The sequence below is a fragment of the Filicampus tigris genome, chromosome 21 (assembly GCF_054856515.1).
Source record: "Filicampus tigris isolate MCC_2025a chromosome 21, RoL_Ftig_1.0, whole genome shotgun sequence".
NCBI lineage: Eukaryota > Metazoa > Chordata > Actinopteri > Syngnathiformes > Syngnathidae > Filicampus > Filicampus tigris.
The window spans coordinates 4,336,555-4,357,269 of NC_141237.1; the positions used below are offsets into that span (position 1 = coordinate 4,336,555).

At 42.9% G+C, this 20,715-nt stretch overlaps 3 protein-coding genes across 5 annotated transcripts; 1 reads left to right on the plus strand and 2 right to left on the minus strand.

Moving 5' to 3' along the window:
* Positions 1-1,533: 1,533 nt before the first annotated feature.
* Positions 1,534-5,475, minus strand: LOC147127252 (uncharacterized). Its single transcript, XM_086019986.1, has 5 exons — positions 5,314-5,475; positions 4,927-4,958; positions 3,844-4,011; positions 3,572-3,675; positions 1,534-2,476 (listed from the first exon to the last, which is right to left on the minus strand). The coding sequence occupies exons 1-5, from the start codon at positions 5,381-5,383 to the stop codon at positions 2,254-2,256; spliced, it is 597 nt and encodes a 198-aa protein (XP_085876112.1). The 5' UTR covers positions 5,384-5,475; the 3' UTR covers positions 1,534-2,253.
* On the plus strand, positions 2,896-19,157 carry crhb (corticotropin releasing hormone b). Of its 3 annotated transcripts, XM_086019987.1 has the most exons (3): positions 2,896-2,965; positions 3,078-3,171; positions 18,403-19,157. In XM_086019987.1, exon 3 carries the CDS (start codon positions 18,424-18,426, stop codon positions 18,952-18,954), a length of 531 nt encoding a protein of 176 aa, XP_085876113.1. In that variant the 5' UTR covers positions 2,896-2,965; positions 3,078-3,171; positions 18,403-18,423; the 3' UTR covers positions 18,955-19,157. The 3 variants fall into 3 exon arrangements, with proteins under 3 accessions (XP_085876113.1, XP_085876115.1, XP_085876116.1); XM_086019989.1 differs by lacking the exon at positions 2,896-2,965 and having other exon boundaries at positions 2,993-3,171; XM_086019990.1 differs by lacking the exons at positions 2,896-2,965; positions 3,078-3,171 and adding an exon at positions 18,066-18,230.
* Positions 6,169-8,042, minus strand: rrs1 (ribosome biogenesis regulator 1 homolog). Its single transcript, XM_086021091.1, has 3 exons — positions 7,666-8,042; positions 6,826-7,228; positions 6,169-6,593 (listed from the first exon to the last, which is right to left on the minus strand). Exons 1-3 carry the CDS (start codon positions 8,008-8,010, stop codon positions 6,268-6,270), a joined length of 1,074 nt encoding a protein of 357 aa, XP_085877217.1. The 5' UTR covers positions 8,011-8,042; the 3' UTR covers positions 6,169-6,267.
* Positions 19,158-20,715: the final 1,558 nt, after the last annotated feature.

Consider the following 20,715-nt stretch of genomic DNA (forward strand, 5'->3'; position numbering starts at 1 on the left):
TGTTTGGTTGAATTATTATTTTTTTTATTAACCAGAGATGCATAGATCCCGGTACTTGGTAATTGTAAATGTCCCAATACTATCAACCAAAACCAGCCACCTTGGCTTTTAAGAAAAACTACTATGGTTTTATTGTCCTCTAATCTGGATTATCCTGCATTACAAGTGAGAATAAGAAGGGAATCTTGTCAGGGAGATCAAGTGGAAAGATTAAGAGAGTGTGTGTGTGTATATATTATGTTTTGTTGTACATGTTGACTAAGGAATGGAGGGCATATAAATGATTTTTTTTTAAAAAGCAATAGAAGTAATACTACTGTATTTGTGTGTAACGCTGGCTGTTCTTTGGAACAATATTTTGTAGCTGAGGTATGAACGCTGCCCATTTCTACCCTGCTCTTCTTTTGGGACAAATAAATGCAATTTGTTGCTTGATATTTTGGGTTTTATTGTTTGTATAAATCCATCCAAATCAGCCACTCGCACACACATCCTCGTTTAAAAAGGGACAAAATCAAGGCATGTAAAATTAAAATACAATTTCAAATAGCGGAGAGAATGTAGCGGAAAATGGATGCTAGCTTTGCTAGCCAAGTGTTAGTCTATGGCATTTCCTATTAACTGTTAGCATGAAACTAGGAGGCTGTTAGGCTAGTATTTTGGTTTCAACTGATTGAAACAAAGAAAAATCATCCACTTGGTTCGTCACATGACCTCAGGTGGTTGTGACAGGTGAGTGGGTGCGGGGGTACGATCCCCCTGGGCCAGAACAAGAGGCCCCTCCCCTTTACAGGGGTCAGCTGCTGGCCCTGAAGGGGCCCACTCAGCCGTGACTTAATGCCCCCTGTGGGCCCCTTTTGTCCTGTACACATTCACTCAATTGGCCACCAAATGGAAGGAGAATGAGGCCACTGGCCTTATGCTACACACAAACACACACACACACACACATGTTTGCACGCCATGTCCTCTTCAGCAGTGCGTCCGCGTGTGTGTACAAGAGGGTCTTTTGTCCGGGGGCGACCCAGGCAAAGATGCGGCGGAGCTCTTTTGCTCTTAATTGCCGCTCGCCTTCTGCCTGCTGCTTGTCCACTTTTTTTAAAAGTCCAACGTCAGCATGCACGCGGGCGCAAAAGCTCTACTTTTATTTATGCACGGCTGTCACATCAACTTCATTTAGTGCTTTCATTTAACCTCATTACACAAATTGCTACATGGCAATTTCCTTTGCATTTGTTTGATTTACTATACAGTATATATATAAATATATATATGTCATGTATATATGTATACAAATACATGTATATGTCACACTCACAATGAATTTAAATTTCGATTACAGTCTCCTATAGCAAACAATGACCCCAACTGTTGCGTTGAATTTATTTTCAAATAAAGAATAAATAAAAAAATACTAACAATCAATTAAAATGAGAAAATAAAAAAAACATTTGATAAAATAATGAATAGAAACAATTGAATGCAATTCAAAATGAAAATAAACAGTCAAATAATGAACACATTTCATTGATATAGCCCAAAATGTTTATTTATATCATACTGGATATGTTTATATACACACTTATATTAAATATTCAATCATATATTGAATTGTAACTTTGATACAAATATGTATAGCTAATTCATATTTTCAACTACTTATTTTGTATCCTGCTGTCCTACCTGCAGTTTAAAACAAATCTTTTAATTTCCTTTTCTTCCCCTTAGAATTCAACAACATAAAAAGTCATCTTTTAATGTCTGTGTTCGAAAAGTGCTCCTTTTGGTGTGTGTGCGTAGTGCTTCAACACACCCACCTGCCTATCAGTCCGCACACATGCACGCACACACACACACACACACACTCTGCCTTTGTGTGCGCTAGACAGCAGATGGCAGCCCATTATCAGGCTGACAGAGCAGTCATCTGGCAGGCATCCCGCTTCCCCACCCGACCCCCACTCACCACCAATCGGCCCTGCCTCCATCTCAACACACTTTTTTTGGCGGCAGAATCCATGTGATGATTCGTATGCGTGCGTGTGTGAATTTCTGGTTCTGAGTACTTCAGGTTCTTCAAACTTTTTTTGGTCCCTGGAGGTCCCTGTCATACATAACCACGTGCAAAAAAAAAAACCCCACAAAATGATGATTTTCTGCTTGTCTATTGAGGAAAAAAAAACATATAAAGACATCAATTGCTCTCAATTAATCCTCCTCTTTCTCCTTATATGAACGTGAGGTGATCTCTCTTTAGTCCCCCTCAAAGGCCCCGTTGGTGGCTCCTTGACATTCGCTCTTCCTGCGGCACCTGGACAGGATCCTGTGAAGCAGGCCTGGGGAGCGCTGCATCTGAGGGGTGCCGTGGGGGCTGCGTGGGGCCAACGGGGGCCTCTGTGGAGGGACCGGGGCATCGCCGGCGTCCGCTTCCCCTCCTGAGCGGCTCGCCCTCCGGTGAGTCTGCGGAACGTGACCGCTAGGCGACAAAGACAAAGACGAATAGACATAATTTTCAAGACAACTTTATTAGACTATGAAAAAAACAACATAATTTTACCAGAATTAACTCACATCTTTCTGCCAAAGCTGGCAAAAGGTGAGAAACCCAAGGCCATTTTGTTTTCGTGGCAATGGGAGGCTACCAAAATCACCAACTTCACTCAGAGTGCTTCTGCAGTGAAAATGGCTGTGGGACATTTCAAACCGAATGTAGAGGTAGTCCTCAACTCATGAAACATTCATAGATACGGACAAACGCTGACAGATGTCCATAAGTGTCATAAAATACCATATTGTGCTCACAAGTTCATATTTTTAAGTGCGCGCCACATTGTACATTACGGTACTGCAGTTCTCCTTTCTGCCACAACCCCGCCGAGCAGCACCGCTCCATATGCGCACTTTTTTCGCGGGCCTAGTTCCGGCACTTGTTGTCTCTGTGAGCATGTCATTGCGCCGTGTACAGGTAATTAATTGGTTAATTTACACGTTTCCATCTAAATAAGTTTGAATTTAACAAGTTGAGGCCGATTATCAGCCCAAAATCGTGACTGTATTTTTCTACTACTACTACAAAGCGAGCAGGTGGACATCGGACCTTGACAGTGACGGGAACTGCCTGTGATCTTGGCGACAGTGATGATGATGAATACGCTCTAAAACCAGGTGAAAGTAAGTTTGTAAATTTTCAGCTTGTTTGTTTAGGACTACCTGTATTCCAATTTTTGCCCATCGAATTTTTCATTTTGGATTTCATTTGAAAGCTGGGGCAGTGTAGAGTGTGAAACAAGTGAGAAACTCAACGCAGTTTTGTTTTTGGGGCAATGGGAGAACATTCAATTCTGTTTCTTAAACTGTAGCTAAATGAGAAAACAACCGGTGTCTTCTCTCGTGTGAAAACATTGCCTGCTATAGGCGACAAATCGCAACTGTGTGAAATCTGTATGCTTTCGTGTCAGCTAATGAAGGGCCAGAGGGGCCACCGATTTGGAGTGGCGGGATATGTGTGTGTTTAGGGGTGGGGGGGTCAACAGTTGTTGGGTGAATTGCATGATGGGATAGCATGTCCCACCTGGCACTGTTGCGCCGTACGCATCCTCCTTCGCCGTCCGAGGACGAGGCGGCTCGCTGGGACGCGCTCCTCCTCCTCATACGAGCTTTGTGTGCCAAATTTTCCTGAGAAAATTTGAAAAATTCGTCATTCAATCATCATCATTGTATTTATTTTATTTTTATGGTACTGATTTTCAAAAATACCGCCAGCTTCACGCTAACACACAATGGGAGACGCCATATACGAGCTCACGAAAGTAGCATTGATGTGGCGTGTTAATTCCAAGTAACCTGTCCGAGCTCGAGGACGCAAGAGGCGGGGAAGTAGCCCTGCTGGCCATCCTGCAGGCGCCCGAACCAGCGACCAGAACAGTCTTGGGACAGAACCGCGATGACGTCACCGGCGGCCAGCTCCAGCTCGTCGGGCCAGTGGGGGCTGTAGCTGTGCACCACCACCATCTAGTGGACACAGGGAGAATTACATTTTAGTGTACTTACTGTACTAACGTCGTTTTGACAGTTTAAAATGAATAGAAATTAGTACGGTTTTAAATTAGGGTTACTGTTTCCAAGTAGGGTTTAAAACTAGGGTTTAGGGTTTCAAAGTAGGGTTTTCAATTAGGGTACGGGTTTCAAATTATATTAAAAATTATATACTACACAATGCAATGGCACCTATGATAATTTTATACATTCACATTTGGTTTTATTCTACACAAAATGATTTATTTTTAAATTAAGATGTAATTCTGCACATTGATTTTTTTTTTTTTTAAGTAATTCACATTTTCTCCTATCTATACTTTTTATACATAAAAAAAATCCTGATCTAATCTTCAATCTGCTAAAAGCGAGCGTGGGTTAGAAGCGGTGAACGAATTGGATTATGTGTCGTCGGGATTAAGGCGCGCGCTGGTGAAATAGAACACCTAAATGTGGGGCCTCTTAGCGCCTCCTAAATATCCCCACTGCGTGCAATCGGTTCACTAACACCCAACAAAACCAAAGAATGAATCATTTCATACTTGAATTCGATGGGCATCGTGTTTTGCTGTGCACGCCTTGGCCACAGGGGGGCAGTATAATAGAGATGTGTCAATTTATGACAAAACACATGATATATATTCATCTTAATATAGCTACCACAACGTCGGCGCTAGTTTCATCAGCATGTCTACAGCGTATTGTATTGTGTTAGCATTAAGATAGCTCTCGGTCCGGAGGCGAAGTCATATGGTGGTTTGTTTTAAACACGCACGTTTGCTAGGTGCTCAGAACTTGAATTTTTGCTCTCAACTCAAGACGAAAAATCGGCTGAGTGACTGCTTGTATTTGTGTTTGGAAGATTAAGAAAAAAAACAAAAAAAAACTTGCCTCGTCATCGTTGCCTCTATAGAGATGTCGGCCTGTCAGTGGGACAGAAAATGCAGGAATTTAACTTGAAGCTTTTATTTTGCAAATGCTTGAAATGAAAACAACAAAAAACAAACAAGAGTAAGGTTTCAAGCAACGGTTAGGGTTTCTAGCCAGGGCATGGGTTTGGAGTTAAGGTTTCAAGACCATCCATCCTTCCTTTCTGAGCACCTTCCTTCTGTAGCATCCTTCTTTCCTTCCATACTCACCATCCATCCTTTCGTCCTTCCATTCTTGTTTCCTTCCTTTGTTGGTCCTTTATTCATCCATCCTTCCATACAAAACTTTCCACACAGTAAACGAGCGGTGGTCATGCTAAGGCACACGTCGGCAGTTATGGTCACTGACCTTGCGGCGCGAGCACGGTGGTGAACACCTCCAGGTGCTCGTGGTGGCTGTGCATGTAGATGCCCTGCATCTCCCCGAGGCGGCTGGCTGGCGTCAGACTGGCGCCGCGAGGAGAGCGTTGCGCAGCGCAGCGCAAATAAAAATAAACGCCGCCCCGCTAATCCACCGCAGCCACTCGCTGAGCGACGGAGGCAGCCAGGTTCATGCAGCGGCGGAGGCGGAACACGCTAAACATGAGCGCATACATTTTAAGCAATTTTTAATGGCCGTATATGGTGAAAAGGTCGTTAATCATTTTTTGGTCGGACTAAAATAGAGTAAATAAAAATAACTCTTAATGGAGAGAACGGAAGAGCGGGAAACAAATGCAATTTTAAATGTCAAGCAAGTGTAAAAAAAAAAATTAAAAAAATTAAAGTGAGTAGTGCTTTTTTTTTTTGTTTTGTTTGTTTTTCCTGCTAAGCGCTAATCAGTGTCAAGCTAGGGTCCTCGTGAACTTAGCTAAGGCCAAAAAGGTTTACGTAAGGAAAAGTCAAAGTCGCCGCTAAGCGGCTTAGAAAAGTGATCTGATGGATGAGCAGCAATTCTTAGAAGAGCAGGTCGCCCCTCCTTCAAGAATGAAAAGGACTTGTAGGGTTGCAAAAAATCAAGTTGAAAAACACTAATTAGTGGGAATAAACCTGGATAAAATTCCTAGTTGAAAGCTTTCCAGGAATATGAGAAATTACAGTAATTAAACTAGACCTCTGCCCAACTTAAATTCCAAAATTCTTGACTTCCCATAGAAACTTTCTACACATGTATTGTACATTTAATTAAGTTGGGTGGCAAAAATCCCAGTTGGAATGATTTGAGGATTTTTAGAAAACATTTATTTGCACTCTGACAAACATGATTTATGAAACATTCCAGGCTTTTTTGGGTGATAATTTACAAGTCCCTGCAGTTCTTCAGTCATCGCTTGCCAGGTTTGGACTTCTTCCCTCCTGAAGGTCTTCCTCGTTGAGGTTTCCCCCCCGCCGGTTTCCCGTGACCCCCCTTCTTTCCTTTCCCCTTGCCGGCCGGCGCATTATCCCTGCGTCCTTTCCTCCCGGACTGCTTGCCCCTCTTGCTGTGCCTGGCTGCCGCCTGCTCTCGGTCCTCCTCCCTCATCTGCTTGTTGACCGCCTTGGTGACGTTCAGCTTGGGCCTCTTGCCCTCCATCATCTTGAGGAGCTCCAGCTGCTTGGCCTTCTCCGCCGAGAAGTCGCCCACCACCGGCTGGAACTTGCGCTTCTTGCCTGGTAGAGATGGAAGAGGGCAGACAATTTATTCTCCGTGAGAAATTAAAAGGGGGAATTTTTGGCAGTTTTACCAAAACTTTGCGATGGGAAAGTCTGCTAGCTTAATGCTAACAAACAATGGAAAACACCTAGGGCAGGCTAACAAAACTAGCAAATGTCAGAGAGAGAGACATATTTATTAAAAAATAAAAAATAAAGTTAGCATAGCAGCTATAATGCAAAAACTAACCAGTGCCCTTAGCGGGTTTCTCCTTGGGGAGCCCCTCCTGAAACTTCCCCACGGAAGCAGTGGAGGTCCGCGCCACGCTGGCCGCTCGAACCAGCTCATCTTTGGACTGCTGGGCCACGGGAGTCAGGCCCACGCCGGGGACCTTGACCTTCTGCGCCCGGGCGATGTTCCGCAGCCGGTTCAGCTCGTTCTTGGCCACGCGCTCCTTCTTGGCGGCGATCCGCTTGGCGAACTGGTCCTCATTGGGGTCGGCGGTCTCGGGGACCTCGATGAGCCACTCCTTGGTGTTGTCCTTTGCCCGCTTGTATCCCCACCGCCGACGCCACTCTTTGGCCGTTTCGTCCCACACCAGGTTGGTTTTCTTCTTCTTCTGGATGCCCTTCAGCTTGGCAAACTGCTCCCACTATGGAGGGAAGAGTTCAAAAAGATTTGAGCAACAGTTGGCTAGCCACTTGCTTGCTTTATTTCCAACCACTGTAGCTGTTCAGGAAACGTAATAACATTTGTAATATTATTATTACTAAATTCTGTCAAACCTGCTCTAAAAATGAAATAACTTATTGAATTTGAAATGCAAAATAGTCACAACAAAATACAGTCGACCCCTGCTATTCGAGAATGCAGCAAAAACATACGTATTCAAATGCATTGGGGGAAACCCATAATATATCTTTTTTTTACAAACCCCCAAAATTTGAAAATGCTGGCAATCAATATATGTTTTCGAACACGAAAAAAAATTTGTTTTTAATGTTTTAGGGGGAAAGGAAATCAGTTGATTTCCTCGCGTGCCGAACCACGACGAGTATACCGTAAAAGCAACCAATTCGAAGTTCGAACCTTGGTCGGAGGCCGCGGCTTGGGCGGCGGCTTCTCCCGAGGTAAGGGGGTCGTCGCTTCGGGTAACTTGGCCACCACGGCCTCCTGGATCCTCTCCGTGGGGAGCTTCCACAGCTCGTTGATGAGAAGCTGCGTGTTGTCGCGGGCCAGCGAGCGCAGAAAGTCGGCCTTCTTGTCCCCGGTCAAATCGCGAGCCTCCACGCGGTTCTTGTCGCAGGCCAGCAAGTTGCCCAGGTCGAAGTCGAGCTCCAGCTCCTTGTCCACGGCGATGCTGCGGAGCTTCTCCGCTTCGTCGCGCTCCGCCTGGGCGAGGAGCTCGTCGAAGTTACCAGGAGCTGCAGCCATGTTCGACGGGAACGTCTTTGCACTACGGAGGTTGCTTTGCACGTGTGCAAACGAAAACACCACCATTTCCGGGTCGAATCACTTCCGGGTTAAAGCGTGTAATCGAGCAGTTTACACACAAGAGGGAGACATTTCCCCATTTTACCCCAGTTTATAGTAAAACCGTGTACTGTACAATAAAATAGTCTACACAATACTGTACAACTAAAATCATGATCATTTTAAAATGATTTAGGTTGTACATTTTACATTATTTTTATTCATCACACAATAATCACATTGTTAGCTAAAAAATGCATACAAAATCATTTAAATAAAAACAAAAATCATGTGGAATAGGTTGTATTTTTTTCATTTATTGAATGTCATTAGCTCCAGTATTCAATCCATATTTCTTACAGTTTTTACCAGCAATTGCCAACATGTGGTACACAGGCTCCCTCTCGTGGTAGGCCAAAGACTGCCTGAGTACAGTTCAGTCATATTTAACTTTAAAGTTCAATAAAATTCCACTCAATCTTCAAGAACTGCTTGTTTTTAAATACTCATTTTGGTAATTTTTTGTATTTAAAATTTCATGCACAATATATTTTTAGTGTTGATCACTTATTGAGGGTGTACTTTGTGTAAAAAGTTTGACAACCACTGGCTTATACAGTACATTTCCTATTCCTATTTTCGGAAATTCACTTTACTTTTTAATGTGTTTTTCCCCCTAAAATGACAGACTATGATTATAAATGCTTTGTCCCCTTTGCTTTCTCAGCGCGCTTGTCTGACTCATAAAAGTAGCTTCGATACACTTTGCAAAAGGATTAATGTCAGTGTATCACCGAGATTAAATCCACTGATGTATGTGGGTGTAAAAATACATGAACCATGAGTTGAGAGCTATTGTTTTGGTCCTTTTCTGCACTAATTTGAAGGAGGATGAGGGTGTCTGATAACTGCACATTGATGTTATTATTTGGGGGTGCGACGGTAATTACATTGGTTGGCCGTAGCGAGCTCCCTGAATGCTAACGCGCTTGACAGGCGCACGGATAAGGTCACAAGCGAGTGGACGGCAGATAATTGGTGGCCCGAATTAAGTCCCTTGTGGGATTTAAAAAGACCCCTTATGTCTCCGGTGACGAGGACGTATGACGTCAGTGGCATTTTAACATTCATAATGTAAGGCAATTAGCAGCTCTTGTTTTTTTTTTTAAATTATAGATTCCTATTCCTCACTACCTACTTAGCTTGTTGAGACTGGCCCTTTTCCTTTCTTTGGAAAAAGGCAAAAAGAAAAAAAATCCAAAGAAAACACAAAACATAGTGTTCTGGTTCTAGCTAGGATGTAACTATAGAGCGATATCAATTGGCTAGTAGCTAACGTTAGCAATCTTCACTCACTATTCACCTTGTTGAGGCCAGCTCTTGTTTATTTGGAATAAGGGTCAATAAATCCTAAAGAAAAGCAAAACACATGCATCAATTTGAATCTTTTGGCACTCGCTGAGCAGGTTATTCTAAAACGGCTCCCAAAGGACTTGATATAAAGTTAAAATGGCCGCCTTCCCCATCCCTTTTCTGCTGCATCTATTCTATTTTCTCCCCCCACGTTTTGCTGACTTTAGAATGCAGGGATAAAGGCAGCAAACAGGATTACTTTTCCACACGGTTTCTTTTATAGAAGACAGGGCACACGTTACTTTTGCACTTTTTCCTCCATGACGTATTGAAGCCTTTCATCAAATGGAAATCCTCACACAGGTTTCTCCCCCCAAAGTGTCTTTGATCGTTTCCAGAGAGCTCTTTGTAAGAATCAAAGCCTTTTGACAGCAATGATACACCTTCAGTCACCCTATTACAAAGTTGAGGGCTTTTTTTTTGTACTTGCAGTAGTGCTCCAAATGTGTCAGATTGCCACGGTTTCTCCAGAAATTCTTATTTTTTTGTATGAGAAAAACACTCCCGGCGTAGCTATTATTTTGTTGATCTGAACCTATCGCCCCCCAAAAAACTACTCAAACAAAAGGGATTGTTTTGCTATCCCAAGTGCAAATTGAATTTAATACATTTAGTCCTCAATTCAATTTCCAGTGTATTATTACTCATTTAACATAAACCGGTACTTTAGTCTTGCATTTTTGATTTCCTGATCATATATGTAATACTTAAAATTTCATGTAATTGAACACAGGAATTAATTTTAATTTAATGTCATTTCATAACTTCTTTTTCAATCCAGTACTCATTTTCAGTTGAATCAGGTGAACGGAATTTCTAATTTAACTTAATGTGTGATTTTTTTTTTAATTAATGTGACAAATGCGCAAACATGAGATGCGCGTTCTGTATGGTGGCACAAAACAAAGAGAATTACACGTTGTGTATTTAAAACAACCACATAGCTTTGGCGGAATAAAGTCAGTTTAGCATAATGCTAACAATCAATACAAAACATCATAGACGGGCTAGTGGATAGCATCAGTGTTATAATCGTTTAGCAACGGCCATTTGAACGAAAAAGGAGGAGCAACACATCTAGACAGACAATATAACAATACTCACAGTTATATATTGTTGATCCTCTGCAACAAATGGGTAAATGTTCAAATTATACTGCCCCCACCCTCCAGAAGGAGCAGCACAACATCCAACTGAATTAAATTGAACTGTACCTAACAAAATGCACTGAGCCCGATTAAAACAAACACCGTACCGTTATGCACGGTTTGAACATTTAATTGAGTGATATTTTTGCATACCAATAGAGGGAGCCCACGTAGCGCGAGCGGCCCGCGTGCCACACTTTGAAAAGCTTGAAACGATTCCCTTGCCGCACCGTGAACATCAGTATGTACCATAGCACACTTTCCACTTGCATGATGCCTGTGGCAGGGAGGCAGCGCGGGAGGATTGCGTTTGTCCAAGTCACCTCTAAGCTGCTCATGCACAACAAATAATATTCACCTAGCTGCTCGGGCTTAGGCACTTTTCGTGATTACATTGGCCGCTTCCTGCCGGCTTGAGTTTGGCATGTCCGCTCGGGTCGGAGGAGCCGTTATCGATCTGCTAAAAATGCCATTTTGGCAGAACGCGGCCATGTAAGACCCGATACGGATGCGGAAGACGTGAGCAGATGAAGCCGCGGCGGGGCTATTTAGCGACGGGTAATAAGAGCAAATATTGACAAGGCCTGTCCCCGGTGTTTTTGTTGGCACCGAGGTGAACGCTGCATACGGCGGCAAATATCCGTTCAGCTCTCAGGTGGAGCCTGAGAAATCCCCTTTGAAGCCTCCTCATTAATGAGCGTGGGGGCCACCTTACGTGAGGGGCATCCAGGGTCCTTATTGATCCCTCCTTAATTAGCCCTCCATCAGCGCATAATTAGACGGACACTGTGTCGAATGAAACCGACAGACACTAATTCCTCCCAGGAGACGGCGGCTTGTTCGACACAGGAAGGAAGGATGAAGAATTGGGTCAGTTAGCAATATTTTGTTGAATTGAATTCGAAAACATAGCAAGGTGTTCTCAATTACAGTTACTTTTTGTCACCAAAATAACACGATATGTCGGACTAATTTTCCCTTCTTGTATTATTCTAATACTTGCATGATTTTATTTGAGTTATAGTTTATTTAGAAATAGTTAATTTACAGATAAGAAGGGAAAAATTGCAGTGTAAATCCAGCCCACAGTGACTTGTCATTTTGTTTGCCCCCCCCGCCGCCCTCCGTCCTGTCTGATCGATGGGCCGATTAAATGGCGGTCACGTAGCCTTTAGGCCGTCGTGATGCAACGGTGGCAAAATGATCGTCACTTTCACCCGAGCGCCCTCGCCGTGGCCGTTTGACAGTTCGCCGAGCGCCCCGCATGATCCCCCGGAGGGATGATCCCGAGCTATAAATAATATGGATTGTATACGTCTTTGCCGAGGCCCTGGAGCGTCGCTATAATGACTTTGATATGGAGATTAAAAACCTCCCCGCTCACCAGCTCACCCCTGGAGTTTGACTGAAACAACTCCTGAGATGAGTTCCATCGCTGACGTGTCAGGTAGAGAATACATAAACACCTTCGGGCCTCTCCAGTCAAAGTTACTCCAAATGTTTGACTTTCGTGGTATTGAACTCCGGCTTACAGGCAGCGAGCGGCTTTGTGACAATTTAGTTGGAAATTGAGTGAGAAGTCCATTTGCGAACATGGCGGAAGAGCTCCAGAAACATGACGGCGGAATCATTCGGCCAATATGGTGGAGGACGCGCTCTATAAATACGGTGGAATTACTTTACCGTCGTAGCCGTCACTCCACAAAGAAGGAGGAATCGCTCCATAAAAATGGTAGAATCACTCCTTATTAGTTAATTGTTTTCAACGACTAAAATATCCTAATATCAAATGGGGTAAAAAGAACATTTTTTTGACAAAATTGGACCGAGCTTCATTACATTTTTGAACCCTATTAACATGTCTGTTTATTTTTTTTTCGGTGCCTAGTTATTCGAAACGGAAGCGTCAAACACGCCATTCAAAAGCTAACCTCGGCATGAGTGACCATAAAAGCAAAACAAAGCATCAGCAGTGAGGAACCGTGCTTTGTAATGGACACGGTACTTTGCGTAAAGGGTCAAATATTCGTAACAAAGCGCCAATCTCTGCGGGCGATGCCGCCTTATATGTGACGCCGCCGCACAAAGAGCCCGAATGCGCCGTCCTTGAGACATGGAAAGAGCCCCACATCAAAGGAGCTTCACGCGCAATTTGGGATCCCAGCGTGGAAAGCACATTTCCATCACCCTCCTGCCTTCAAAGCGGGAATCGCGTCCGTTCAACGGGCCGCTTTTCAGGTAGCGAGCCAAACGGCGCACCTTGCTCACCTAAGAGGTGTTTCCACCTCGAATTTACATGCGCTTCCATCACTATACCGACATGCTAATTAATTCAATCAAGACAAGCAGCAAGCAAACATGCCCGATCCACAAAATGGAACTTTTGAGACTCCTGAAAAAAATCCAAACGGAGTACCTGAAGTGACCTATACTTTTCGGTTTAAACAGAGCTATAATAAGCAAATCAAGTGTTGCATAAAGAGTGGCCATCATAAAACATCACTTCACGACGACTTGTGAAAGTCAAAATAAAACAAACTCATGGCGGCATGCCCAGAAAAGTGAGACTACAGACCGCGACGTCCAATGTGTAGATGACGTCAACAAAAGGGAAAAAAAAAAAAAAACATTTATAAGGCCTGAGTTCAATTCAGGGATGTTACGTCGTCGTGTGAAGGTTCTGAGAAAGATAAGATTTGGACCAAAGAAGCAAGTACTGCTACTAAGCAGATTATGACAACAACATATATATCGAATAAAAGTATATTCATGGTCAAAATTCACAGTGGAGCCAAAAGTAGAAATAATACGCCATGTCCGAATTATGAAGCTTTTTTTTTTTTTTTTTAAAGCTGGTTGCACATTGTTGCATCTTATCATCGTCTCGTGTTCTCCGATATTTCTCGAGTGTTGCTTTCTGCTGCGTCCTTTCGCATTTGGCCGGGTCTCGTCAAGACAAAAACAGGGGGAAAAAAGAGGTGGGTTACACTTGTTCTAATGAGCCTTTTTTTTTTCGCCCCCCCCCCTCACCCCACCCCCTTCATGTGAGCGTGTTCTTCTGCTCGGTTCACAAACAAGAAGGTTTTCCCCCTCATTAGGACATCGTACATTGGCTTTCTGTAAAGCATCTTCACTGACCTGCATCCCCTGATGCATTGTGTTTGCGCTAAAAAAAGAATCTTGGTGCATATTTTTAAAAGACTAACCCTTCTTATGAAATAAAAATAAATAATTAAAAAAAAAAAAAAAAGCAATTGTCGTCGGAAAAATAAAAGGCGCCGTGTGAATTGACCCCAGTGCGTTCCCCCTCCTTGATTTATCACGCAGGCCGGCTTGTCCTCACGCTGAACCGTAACTCGGTCTGACTGCTGGCGTCTAAAAAAGGTTACATGCTCGGCCGACGTTGACGATGCGGAAGCCGCGCCGCCCGCAGTCTTTTGACAGTTGTCGCTCATTAGTTTGACAATAAGCTCTTCGTACACTTTTCGGCCCATTTGTGTCCCCCCCGCTAAGATGTCCGCCGCCGCCGAGGCGACTCGACGACATTTTAGCATCCCCGCCTCGGTGACGGTGACGTGACATGAGTGGGAGTGCAAAACAATATTTTTTTAAGGTCAGTGAAACTCAAAGGGAAAAAGGCACGTCGGAAATAAGGAGGAATTTTCCGCTTGAATTAAAGGAAACATTCTTTTAAAGTTTTTTTTTTTTTCGCTACTGTCAGTCAGAAATGAAAACAGCATTCACAGGCTGTTAAGTGCATGCCAGAGCATCAGGTGGCGCTTTCAGCCTTAATAGCAAGTGCATTTCGGCCAGTCATAAGCCAGAAAAAAGTTTTAAAAAACTATATATATATATTAAAAAAATACATTAAAACATAAAAAAAATAATATAATTTTTTTGTTTTTTAATGTGTGTGTATATATATATATATATATATATATATATATATATATATATTTACATTAAAAAAGATATAATTTTTTATGTATATATATATATATATATATATATATATATATATTTTTTTTTTTTTGCTCAAAGCATTTATCGTACCAGCTCTGAATTTTTGACTCAGCCTTGACGTCCCATTTTCTTCCCCATTAGCGGCCCTCATTCTTCCGAGTGACACTCTCGTCCCGAATGGCGTTGCTTAATGACATTTCAAGCAAATCAAGCTCCGCGGCGGAACGTCAAGCTGTTGTCCACATATCCTCCTCCGTTTTTCAAACGTACGCAATCAGACTAATGCCCCGACGGCCGACCCGCGCACACGCTCGGCCGGTATCTCCGATTTACATCATAAAAGCACAAAGTGCGTGATGTGCGAGAAAAGCAGGTGCAGGCGATCCATTACATGGCCGATGTGCCTGAAATCTATTCTGGAAATTCCACCAATGTAGCCACAATATGTAACAATTTCATGTTCAAATAATGGTCTTGGAATCATGTTGAATCCTGTTCCGAAATGCGCGCAGTCGGCTTGGCGCCGCCATCTTTGACTATTGTTCTTAAGCCGACAGAATGGAGTCACTTCTTGTGTATTCCATTGAAGCCAACTGTCCCAATTCGCTATATTGCGTAGCTCGTTCGCACACAAGCTTGCAAACCGCGCTTTTGTTTTATTACGATCCATACGCTTTCCCCGTCTTGAATATTTCAAATAGTCCTTAAAGGAACTTCACACAGAATTCTTGGATAAATTTGATTTTAGAACATTCCGACGCTTCCATTACTTAAAACATGCACATTTTACAGAATATTTCAAGTGACTAATCCTCCAAATAATCACATTTAAAAAAAACAACAAAACAAAACAACAACAAAAAAACTCATGGTGTCCCTCAGGGTTTTATCCTTTGCCCCTTTTTTATTTCACTTTCTTTCAACATATTTTGTCAAGCTCCCCCCCCCCCCCAAAAAAACAAAACAGCGACTCAGTCTATTGCTTAACGTTACAAACAAAGCTGCTGTTTTCCTTTGTTTTGTGTTGTAAAAAAAAAAACCAAAACCCTGAAATGTCATTTCTGTTAGATTAGCTATCCTCAACGCGAAAGGTCAAAACTCTCGCCTGGTGGGCGAGATGTTTTATAGAGTATAGCGAGGTGTCGTAAAGTGAAAAAGACACCTAAGCAGGTGGCAATAAGGACCCGAGTAACAAATTCTCAAAAGGCCGCAGCGACTTCACTGATTAAAACCAGGACGCTGAAATTATTACGGGAAGCGACTTGGCCTTTTTTGCTGTTAGAAAGTCACCCGATTGATCAGTCGCCATGGAGAAAACGGTCTCCAAATACCAGGTCAACATCGCAATTCCCCTCATCGCATTTACCTAACAGTCGTTCTAATTACGGAAACGCCGTTTAAGCCAAATAATCTCTTCCGCCTCTGACGGGAGAGTGATTTGCAAAGGGAGGCGACGTGCGTTGACCACGAGGTGTTTGCTATTTGTGTCAGGCAACATGTGTTCCCGGTGATGGGAGTTGACGCCTCGCCACCCCGAGGCCACGTCGCGAAACGCTGCAGCAGGAAGCGTTTACGCGCATGCCAATTCCATCACTAGTCTGCAATGATTGACGGACATCGAGGGGGACTGGATGTCCCTCGAAAACTGAAGGAAGAAGACGAGAAGAAAAAGCGTTTTGCGAAGCTGCAAGATTAAAGGCGCTTCAGTGTCCTCCATGTGACAGCAATCTCCAGTTTTCGTCATGGGTCTGGCCAAGCCCCACAAAATCCTGAAAAAACACAGTGAAGTTACCAAGAACTTGATGTCCTTCTAAAATTGATGAAAAGACAAAAAGAGGCTGCAAATTTACATTAAAGGAGTCGAGGAGATTTCTGGCAAGTATTGTCCATGTTTTTCATGCAGCAACAATCTTCCGTATTCTTCATATGCAGCTGCAGTGATTTATGGCAAGTACTAGCTGTGTCCTACATGTGACAACACGCCATTTTGGCCACCAATCTACCGCAATTAGCTGATTGACCCCGCCATGTAATACAAGACTGGAACTTAATATCCCCCCCGCAGCCTGCTGGAATGGAAATACAGCAGCTTATCACGAGGATGTGCTTTAACAAATGCGTGCTGTCCAAAAGAAAAGAAAAAGTGTCACCATTAACAGGAGAACAGAAAGTTAAGTGATTCCTCCAATTGACCCCCTTAATTGCTTTGCACTTAAGAAGTGTGAAAACAGCATTTTTTTTTTTTTATATATATATTTTTTTTATCATCGTCACACTGCTTGGGATTCTAATGGCACGTCTCATCCGGGATGTAGCGTTCCATCTTGAGAGTGTGATTTGGCGCGGCCCTCGCTGGGAGGCAAGTGGCCCGAGAGGCTGGTGACGCGCGTATATACGTGCGGCAATGAATCAACGTCGCATCCCAACACCCCCCCCCCCCATCACTTCCTGACTTGGATGCAGATGCCGATTCATTCATTAAGTGCAACACGGAGAGGGTCAAGTATTAGGGACGTCACTGCGACGGCCAGAACATTAGGTACAGTCATAGGTTTAATATTTTTGGGGCTGCAGTGTGGATGGGCAGTTTCTAATACAGTGGTGCCTTGAGATGAAACTTTCGTCGTTTCATGGCCAAAAAAACAACCCGAAAATTGTCATTTGTTTTTATTTCACGAGAAAAATAGCACGCTATAAAATTGGCTAATTTTGGGGGATAGCCTGGACCGTGGCGGCCCGTGTATTCAGAAAATCCACGTGAAGCTGACAACCGCAAAAATTAAAATCAAATTGAATCCAAAAAGCTCTTCAATAAATGATTTTTGAATATATTGAAGCTCCTAAATACAGCACTTATGAGTCATTCTTTGCAGGGGATAATGAATATATGACTGTCAGGACTGTTATCATAATCTGTTGCTTAAATAGTTGTGATGCCGGTACATAGATGCTGATGCTAATTTGTCCCTTTTATTGTCCCCCAACCTAAAGCTACTGTACATGTAAGCAAATTGTTTTGGAGCAAACCACTTGCTTTCTTTGTTGTGCTAACTAGCTAGCAGTACAGTTTGCATAAATATCAATCATTTATACTTTCAACTTACTCCAACTTCGATGACTGTTTTAGCCCCAAATATAGTTTTTTTTATTCATTTTATTTTGTTTTGTTTTGATCACAGTGACCATTTGCAAAACTATGTGATTGTCGACGTGTTATAAGTAATGCTTAATTCTGATAAATGGACTAAAAATACAGTAGATATTTTTTGTTTGTTTTGTGTGAAAATGCCAGCAGGTGTGGTATAGGTCTATTATTGGACACACACACACTCATATGAGTCATCCCGTCTAAACTAAAGCACTTTTTCAGGGATGGTGAGTGGGAAGGAGGGGTGGGGGGTGGGGGGTGGGCGGGGGGCGTCCATTCACGGCGAGAACCGCGCAGACTCAATCGAGGCGCGCACTATATATAAGTCAACTCATCACATCTTTCCCATTTAAAAGTAACCAGCACCAACACCACACAACCGTACTCGTGGGGGGAGCAAAAAAAAAAAAAAAAAAAAAAAAAAAAAGGAGGACCGCGGGCATCGCGCCAAGCATACCCGGCAACCACCAACCGCCACCACCGCATTGGATCTCCTGCACACAGTGAAGGTATGACGAGAAAAAAAAAAAAAAAAAGAGCGTTAGCTTGGTTTGAAATTACACAAGACGAGCGCCTAAAACGAGTAAAGTGCAACTCAAATAAAACAAATAAAAAGCGATGCGTAATTGCGCATGACGCAGCAACCAAAACGACTTTCTTGCCCTTTTTCCCTCCTTGCAGATTTTTTGCTCACGTCCTGACATGAAGCTCAATTTTCTCGCGACCACCGTGATTCTGCTCGTTGCCTTCCTACCGCGCCGCGAATGTCGGGCTATTGAGAGCCCCGTCGGAGCTCTGCGCCTGCCGGCTGCGCAAAGCCCCAACTCCCAGCAGGGGGAGCAGCAGCAACAACAGCGACACAGGTCGCCCTCGGGTCCCATCCTGGAGCGCCTCGGGGAGGAGTACTTCATCCGGCTGGGCAACGGCGACTCAAACTCTTTCCCCGCTTCGTCCATGTACCCCCTGGGAGCCGGCGGGCTCTTGAACCGGGCGCTGCAGCTGCAGCTGACTCGGCGGCTTTTGCAAGGCAAAGTGGGCAACGTTCGAGGCGGCGGCTTCGACAATGACGACGGGGGGGACTCGATGGAGCGGGGCCGCCGCTCCGAGGACCCGCCCATCTCCCTGGACCTCACCTTCCACCTACTGCGGGAGATGATGGAGATGTCCAGGGCGGAGCAGATGGCCCAGCAAGCCCAGCACAACAGAAGAATGATGGAGCTTTTCGGGAAGTGAAGACCAAAGACCCTTAAATCCACCCTTAAAAAAAAGAAAAAAAACTCTATTTATTTTGCTGCTTTTATCACTCTATGATTTACAGCTCAAACTGGATGTTAAAATGTGAAAAATCAACAACTTTGTATCCCAGGAAAAAAGTTGCATTTTTCTGTACATAAATATGAGATTTTTGTTTGTTAATAAACTGATGTGCAAGCAGTCATGTGCAGGAGAACATTGTATATTTTCTAATAAAAAACGAAGACAACTACTCAAAACACGATTTTGTGGAAATCTGTACATGCTAAGCAATTTTTTAAAAATCCCCTTAAAAAGGCTATAATGTGACAAATATTCTCAAGATATTTAATCGTAAATATGGTGTTGCGGATAAATCAATAATACTAAATTAGTGCGGTGAGGTGGTCGAGTCACTGTCCAAATACTTTTAGGCAAAATCTGTCTGTCTGGGTAATAATCATTTAAAAAAAAAAAAAAATTAAAAATGACTTCAACGTCACTAAAACGTCCACATATTTAATGGCAAATACGGACAAGCTGTTAAATAAATCATATTGAAATGATTAAGATGCATAAAATGGCTGTACATATGACAAACACCATCTTGTAAAACCTCCACACCTCAGTCACATATTTCTCATTCCGATGTAAAAAAAAAAAAAAAAAAAAAAAAAAAAGCAACATTCTGCTGTCTTGCTGGGTAATACACAAAATATAAAAAAAATCCCCCATTTGGACACATGTAATGGTCAATATGGAGCGATGGAGCTGTTAAGCGAGCAGAGATGCATCTTTCCGCAGTCTTGCCTACACAGATATTGATTCATATAGAAGCCAAGTCGTGGGTTAACGCTGCATGTGGATTCGCTTCCCAAATAATAACAACAAAACATTAACAAGGCTGTCGTACGTTCTTCGAAACATTCCCCCCTCCCTCGTGACGCAATTAAAGTGACAAGAAGCTTGAATGGAGTGATAATGAGGGTGTTCATTTCAAAAAAAAAAAAAAAAAAAATCCATATATATATGTATATGTGTGTACGTGTGTGTGCTGATCTTTGAGCGACACTGTCCGCGCAGACTTAACAAAAAGGCTGTGAGTCATCCTTCTTCTACTTGTGGCTCGGTGCTGCAATTGAGTGCCACGGTGTACACGCTAAAGGGTTTATTTAACCCAAAACACAGATGTGCCCCAGAGAAATGTTGAGCCCCCAACTTTTTGGTGCACCCCCCAAAAAAAACACGTGTGCAAAAGTAAGTGCTCACTCACATTCTCCCGCCCGAAATGTGACCAAAACATTTTGGGGATTTTTTTTGTTTTTGTTTATCTAGTGAAGACCCAGAGGTGCTTTCACAATTCATTTTTAATGAATTTCAAGGGCATGAAAGTTATATATAAAGTTTGAAATTTCAGCCTCTTAACAGAAAATATTCTTAGATTTCTGTAGTCGTCCGTGAAAGCAGGCTGATTGTTTTTTTTTTCCAAAATAAAACATTTGCAAACATCTGCTTTTACTTTGGAAAACAATGATCATTTTTGCCCATTTTTTCACGTTACAGACCAAACCAGTAAATTAATCATAATGAACTCATTCACTGCCATTGATGAATTTACTCGTCTTTTCACAGTCCAGCCATTTAATCCCAGGAATTTATTTATGTTTTTCAAATGTCTTTTTTCAAACATTAAGGTAAAAGAGGGTCTGAAAATGTCTGGCAGTGAATTCCTGTATTCATTTGAAATAATATCCTGTTTTA